The sequence below is a fragment of the Nymphaea colorata genome, unplaced genomic scaffold (assembly GCF_008831285.2).
Source record: "Nymphaea colorata isolate Beijing-Zhang1983 unplaced genomic scaffold, ASM883128v2 scaffold0001, whole genome shotgun sequence".
NCBI classification, from domain to species: domain Eukaryota; kingdom Viridiplantae; phylum Streptophyta; class Magnoliopsida; order Nymphaeales; family Nymphaeaceae; genus Nymphaea; species Nymphaea colorata.
The window spans coordinates 3,866,834-3,874,543 of NW_022204507.1; the positions used below are offsets into that span (position 1 = coordinate 3,866,834).

General features: G+C 37.5%; 1 protein-coding gene across 1 annotated transcript; it reads left to right on the forward strand.

Moving 5' to 3' along the window:
- The first annotated feature begins 2,529 nt into the window (after positions 1 to 2,529).
- On the forward strand, positions 2,530 to 4,207 carry LOC116267879 (uncharacterized). The gene is made up of 2 exons (XM_031649812.2): positions 2,530 to 2,763; positions 3,821 to 4,207. Exons 1-2 carry the CDS (start codon positions 2,545 to 2,547, stop codon positions 3,965 to 3,967), a joined length of 366 nt encoding a protein of 121 aa, XP_031505672.1. The 5' UTR covers positions 2,530 to 2,544; the 3' UTR covers positions 3,968 to 4,207.
- The last annotated feature ends 3,503 nt before the right edge of the window (positions 4,208 to 7,710 follow it).

The window sequence follows — 7,710 nt, forward strand, 5'->3', positions numbered from 1 at the left end:
AGGCCTAAAATTTCCATTTCTGTTTCCAATGTTCTTAACATCAAGGTTGGCAGCTGCGAGACTAATGTTCTCAAAATTGGTAGAATGCATTCTGACCTCTCACTATTTTCCTTTTTGAAGTTCGAGAGAATACACCTTGCCAATGGACGGTAATGGGTCACGCAGTAGAATTTGACCTCTTATGGTTTTGTAAGACTCATTGAGGTCCAACAAGAATTTGTGTTTTTGAAGTTTATCTGCAATCACTTTGAGAGCACCACACCAACAAATAGGAAGAACATCATAGGACTCAAGCTCGTCCCAATATTTTGTACTTTAGTATAGTAAGCAGCCGCTATCATGTTGTCTTGAGACAATTGAGCACTTTAATTTCAGTTGAAACTTCCTTGGTGCCAAGCTTTGGATATATCCCTCTTTGATGTCAACCCAAACTCCTTTGGCTATTGTTGCATAGATAATGCTGCCAGCAAAACTTGTTTGACAAGGAGTTTATAATATAAGAAAGCACCATTGTATTATAACGTGCCCAAAGTATAAACTCAGTGCTATCTTGACCAAGGGTTGGTAGAGAACCATCATTTAAACAAATTTATTCTTAGCCACAGGGGCCATAGTCATCAATCTACTCCATGTGGTGCAGTTTTCTTCAGTTAATGGCTTGGATACAAGAATAGCACCAAGGTTATCACTGTGATGCAAGAAGGAAGGATTTATCAAATCAGAACTTATCGGATGAGAAGATGCATCTGAACAAGTTGAGGCGTCATTGGTCAAGGCACTCAAGTTGACAGAACACTTTTAGTCATATCAATAAGGCATAAACAGGAACAAAACCAATGATAAAAGGGCAACCAAGAGAAAAACAAGGAGGATCAGTCACCAGGATGGCTATGATACCAAGAGAAAACCAGCGAACAAAAGTAGTGTAGGAAGTTACCATAAGGTGAGAAATAGAGGCACTAAAATAGAGTAGGGGAAACGGTGTCTCATAATAAGCAAGGTTGCACAGCTTTCATTAAGAAGTGAGATGTTTATACAAGCGCAAAATTAGGGTAGAGAATTGCTACCCAAATTATTACACAATTCTAAAAATACAATAAAACCACATGAGTGAAATTCCTTTTCTGTACACCCTTCTGCTATTAGTTGGAGATAAAAAACTGTAACTGAATTTCTATACACACCTTTGGACAAATAACAATTGAGATAATCAATTTCAACTCTTAACAATATGTACATAGAATGATTAACATTGTTTTGAAAATTGTACATTTGCTTTTTATAATTTTTCCGTACATCTTGATTCACATGGCAGTTTCATGACCATATACCGAGGATATTTTATTTCTGACCCCTTTATTCGAAAAACTTTTAGGTGGGACGATGCATAGCAGCTGGATCATGGCATGATATTGTTGCCATTGTTATATCGTTGAATACGTCATGCTAGTGGATGTTTATGTGACCCTCAAACATGCGTTACACAACTTCACTCTAGAAACAGTTATTGAGCCTCGGTATTACATGCATTGGTATATATTTTTCATTATAGTATTTTGCTACTCTTAGCATGCATAGCCTAAAATCATCCTTACACTTAAGCTACTATGTATGGATCTCTTATTTTAGCAAGATCCTGGACCCAAGTTGCAAGATGATCTAGAAGGCTCGAGAGGATCCAACGTGTAGGCATTGTAGTCCTAGTGCCTCATGAAATATAGAGCAATACCCGTTGTAGATAGTTTCGTGCCATCTCATACCTACTGGCCACACACTCTATGTCGAATGTAATGTTTTTCATGTCTTTCCTCATATGTTCAATCTACAAATGAGTATGTGATTATTTTTTTGTTCAGTATTATTTGTTGCTTGGCAAATGCTGATACTCCCTATGTATGACACTTGTTAGATGATTTCCTATTCCTATGAGAAATTTATTTAGTGAATGTGGTCATGCATCAACAATTGAGAATAACATTATATTTTGGATTGAAAATTACATAAATAGAAAGATTGATCCTTATGAACTCAATTACCATGCGATGGCATAATTGTTTCTTTGTAACTTGTGAACCTAACAGACTTATTGCTTGTTGTATTGATGAACACTTATGATTTAAAAAGACTGTTGCCTATTTATGAGATATAGGTTTAGGGAAGGGAGCGATAAGTTGTTGTTGTACAAAAGAATGGTCCAATGTTGTGTATGTGCGACGACCTGAAATTGTTTGTGAAATAACCCTACTGGACTTTGAGACCTGATGGGGCTGGAACCGATGGACTCAAATGTGAGTGATGTCTCAGATATTAAGCCCGATAAGGTCAAGGCTGATGTGGCCTTTCCACGTAGATGCCTTATCATCCCACCATCAGATCTAATCATGAAATTGGCTGCCTGCACTCGGCCCGGGTCAAAAAAATTTCTTATCGCGCTCAACTTGAGTGAGCCCAGCACGGCCCGAGATCTTAACGGGCCGGGCCCGGTTATCACTTCTATAGCCTGGCCCGGCCCGACAGCCCGTTAGGTCAATCAACATTCGACTCATGCCTCCCGCGCCCTCCCTCCCTCCCTCCCCTAATTTGCATTTTCTTTTCCATCGAAGGAGGCAGAGCCACTGCGCCACAGAGACAGGGAGAGTCACCATCTCCGCTCCACCACTGGGCCACCGTCGCCACCATCACCGTCTCCACTCCACCACTGGGCCACCGTCGCCCTTTCGCCGCTCCGCCACTGGTCCACCATTGGCCTTTTGCTTTGTGAAGGTACATGTCTTTTATCCTCTGTTATGTGAAAAAGGTAAAACATCACGCTTTTGCTTTGTGAAGGTACACGTCTTTGATCACCATAACGTTTATTACCCGAATATGTTTGCTTTCTCTTGTTGAGAACTTTTTCCATATATTTTTTGAGTTTTGGGAACGCCTCGAACCAGTTTAATGGGTTATGCTATGCTCTTCTGAAATGTGGTGCAAGTTGTTTTTGTTGTCAAATTTTACTATCTGTTGCCTGTATACGATCCCAGGAGTTTGGGTTTGCTTTTTATCTTTGTTAGACATACAGAATCAATATCTGTCCTGCTGTTAAGGTAAAAAACCAGAACTTTTTAGTTGTGCTTCAGTGGATGTGTAATCAAAATCTGGCGAAGCTATTGCTCCGTTGCTTAGCTAAATAGCCTGACTTCTGTTTATCTGAAGAAGTTTATTGGCTTTCTCTTGTTGAGTTTATACTATTAAGTACATGGTTTAGTTTCCCTGTGGTTCTCCTCTTTTATGAGGTTCTCCAGTATTCTCTTCAGGGTATGCTGTGGTGCCCATTTTTCAATATATATGAATCTGGTACTAATTTGTCCACAACGAAATTTCAGTTGACCAAATCCCTACAGTGAGCATTCGTTATATTGATTCTTCAAGCATCTATCTCTCTCTCTCTCCCCCCCCCCTTCATGCGTGCACATTAAACATGACACCAACTACAGTAATTTTGAACAATTTCAGAAGGAGGATTTGTTGTCCTTTTATGTGATTATGCTGGTCTGAGAAATTTTGAATATGGGATAGATTCTTTGCATGTTGTCGGTTTGTTTTTTGAGGTATGCTATAACTGAACCATTTTATAGTTAAAGAAAAGTGATTACATTGTTCAGGTGCTACTTGTAGTCTCTCTGCATTATGTTGTATCAGAATTCATTATGTTGTATCAAATTCTGTTGATGGGACTTGGTTGTTCGTTGTTACCTGTTGTGTAATCTGTGATTCTGTTGGCTGTTTCTCTTCTTCCTTTTCTTTTAATCTTCTACGTGTGAATTTATTTTCAATGCAGAAATACATTCAGCCATTCATCTCAAGCATGATTGCACTGGAAGCTGGCCTAGTTCTTCAAGTCGCCAAAGATGCCAGTGGGAGCCATATTCTTGAGTCCTTTATTTCTTCAAATGTTTCTGTGAAGCAGAAGTACAAACTGTACTAGTGCACGTGGCAGTATGCGCAAGCACTTAACACCCAATTGATGTGCCCATGTAACCATGCTCACATTTATCTTTGTGACTGTACTAGAGCATCTTCATGTTTGGCTTCTGAATCATTTTTCAGTGATGGTTTACTGTTTCTGTCATCACCATTCGTTTCTCTAACTTCTCATGTTGATTTTAGTATGTTGTCTGTTTGAGTGCCTTTTCTCTATTGTCTAATGAATATTTTTTGGAATGGATGAGTTATGCTCGTTTTTTCTTTTCAAGCTGTGATGGTTAGGAGCCTTTTTGCCTAATTATATGCAATAAAGTTTTGAATCTTTTTTATTATAGAACTGTAATCGCAGTTGTACACAGTTCTTTTTTTCTCAGGCCCACATATATGTGTAACATTTATTTCTGCAGATTTTTGGGTTCCCTTAAAATGTGAAATAACTAATTGAAGAATTGTATTTTGTGTTGCAAACTTGCAACAGAAATGTTTCAAAAGGTTTCCCTCTTAAATTTGGTTCCAATTAAGTCCAGGGTTCAATGTGAAATCAGGCATGACCCTGCCCAGCCCGACCTGGCCCGCCAGTTAACAAAACGGGTCGGGCTGGGCCTGATTTTTGGTGGACCAGGGCCGGTACCCGGCACGGCCCGGCAATAAGTGGGCCGGGCTTGGGCCCGGGCTTCAGGCCCGACGGACCTACCCGGGCTGGGTCTTAGCGGCCCGGCCCGATGCCCACCCCTACCACACATGCATATCGTTGTGTTTTTACTTAGATATTGACATGCCAAAACCATGCTGGTTATTAATGGCTTTCTGGCAAGTTCACAGTGTTGTGGGACTTTACACTTATAAAAGAGTTTATTTCAGTTTTGTTTAATATTAAGACAGATTGTACATGGCTACAGCCTTTGTAATTAGATTCCTTTGTTGTTCAGACAATTTCTTGTAGTGTTCTAATGACACAACAGATAATAGCAAATCTCTCTGTTTTCATGTCTATATCCATGCTGTGCATTGTCAGCTAATAGTTTAAAATTTGATGAAATTTTAGGATGTTTCAGTAATGGTCACCATGTGTCTTGAATTTAAATTCTTTTGCTTAAATTTTGCTTTGGATTAGGAAAGTGATTTACAAATTTAGTATTAAAAGTCTATCATGCTTGGGACTCAATGGCAAAGCCAAGAAATCTGACAAGAGGGAACTGGTTCAAACGATTTTAGATTCTTAGGGGCACCAATATATACAAATTAGCAGCAAATTTTTTTCTGGGCATCAATATGTAAAACAAAGAAATCTTGCAGTACCATGAGGGCAATTGGCCAGACCAGCCCACATATGCTTCTAGCTGCCAATATCAGCAATGTATCCAGTAACATCTAAATCAAATGGGATCTAGGGTTATCAGACCTAGCATTAATCCTTCTACATGATCAAATTGTTCCAAACAGATTTTCATGTCCAGAGCATTTCTCAAAAGTTTTTCTATTTTGCAATCTTTTGCTTAAGTTGATTTGAGAATGCAGGACTGGCCATAAATTCTATTGGACTTCGACCTATCCCGGATTGCTTCTGACCCATTGGAGTTTTCTAGAAATAAATACACCAAAATAATGGATTTATTAAATGTACGTAATAACCTTTAAATTGAGTGTCTGAAAAAAAAAATGAATACGAATTTGGTTTGGACATAGAAGCGATTTTATCTGATTTTCTTATGTGTTGTTTAGCTTTGGCTTAATTTGAATGGGGATTCGGATCATAATTTTTTTTTAAATATATTTTAGCTATTTTTAACAGTTTTAGAAACGTATAAGCCTGAACACTTTCTTGAAGATATATACTTTAGCTATTGTGAAGAAAATTGGACATGGATCTTCCTGAACTGTTTTGAAGATACATGTATTTATATATGATTCTTGTTGTGAATAGGTTTGGATCTAGATCTGATGTATCTTGACTTTCTCTGTCTCTGTCTCTTTCTCTACTATATATATATATCTATATATATATATATATATATATATATATATATATATGAATGTTCAACCAATTTGGATCTTGATCTGATTTGTTTCTAAAATACATATATTTATGTATGTTATGTTGTTAGATCTGATTTGTTTTCTAAATGCATATATTTATGTGTGTTAGATGTATTAACATTTATTTGGATATATATATGATTTTTGTTTAAAATACATACATTTATATATTAGTTGTCGTAGGTGTGTTTAATTGGATTTAGGTCTGATAGCTTTTGAAAATGCTTATATATAATATGATTGTTATAGATAGATTTGGGTTTGTACACAGCCAATTTCAAAACATACATATTGATGTATATATTTGTATATAATTGATTCTGGTAGATTATAATATAACTTAATTCAGACTTTAATCCAAGTTTGAGTGCTTATAAACATGAATTGATGCATGTTATTGTGAACTAAACATAGCGGGAATGGTGGCGCTGTTCAACTTCAATCAGTGTTGTTAAATGCATTGATGTGCACACCCTGTGAAGCGATGCGTGCACAATAATGTGAAGTGATGTGTAAGCATCACGACCAAAATTCCTGAAGTCTATATTATCCTTTAGGAATTGTAAAAAATGAATACCACAACCACAAATACAGAATGACATTCTATGCATTTGCTTCTATGAGTCCAACAATGAGTCAAACAAATGCAATGCATAAATTCTATTGAATAAATGGGATTGTAGAATGGTTACCACTATAGACCCAACAATGAGTTAAAAAACATATACTGCATAAATTATGTAGTATAAATAGAAACAATTTTAGTACATGAATAGAAGTACATATCAATCAAAAGCTCACTACTTGTGAAGATGAAAAGTTCCAATTAACCATTTAAATCTACCAAAGAAGAACTGGATCGGAGGTAGTGGCCCATTCTTCCTGCACTCAGAAAAAATTGAAAAGGTAAGATGTCCAAGAAATACAACATATTAGTTAAAAAAGTGCTTTGTAAAACAAATTTCAATGCGATATGGCCTCAATTACAGTTAGATAGAAATGTCAAATATGAATTAAAAAACAGAACAAAAATCTCAAGCGAGAATCTCGATAAGAAGCTGAAGGTTTCGGCTCAAACAACTAAAAAGTTAAGTGCTCGTCGGTCAAAGCATCCGCCCTCGCTCATTACATTTTGTTGAAGAAGAACACTAAAATATATGAACAGAGATTTGAAACTGACGCAACGAACAGGACGAGATCTACGACAGAAATGGACCCCAAAATTCAATGAAGTAAAAACAGTACCAACGAACATTTGTTGCTGCAATATTAATGTTAAAGGCGAACAAATTCATCCAAAAGAATGTTGGAGACTAGCATACCTTCCGGCATTTGCAGACAACCATTGCACTTGCCGGCGGTTTCTCAGAGTGAGGCCTGCATGGCGCGAGAGAGAGGTAGGGGGGGAGAGCCCGGTATATGTGCCCAACAGGTCAAAACGTAGAGATAGTATATGCATATCAGTATCTGTATACGATGCACCTGACGCTCATGCATCAGCTGCATCAAGCACGTACGTAGCCCTGTTGCGTGCACATCAGTCCACCGATGCACCCGCATCCAGTTATACTGCACCATCATATTGAAAATGCGGTGCATTTTTTATAGTGGTGTGTGTCAAAGCATGCGCATCATGCCTCGATATGCGCCTGCATTTAACAACACTGACTTCCTTTTCTATATTTGATTAGAGTATTCAATTTTTTG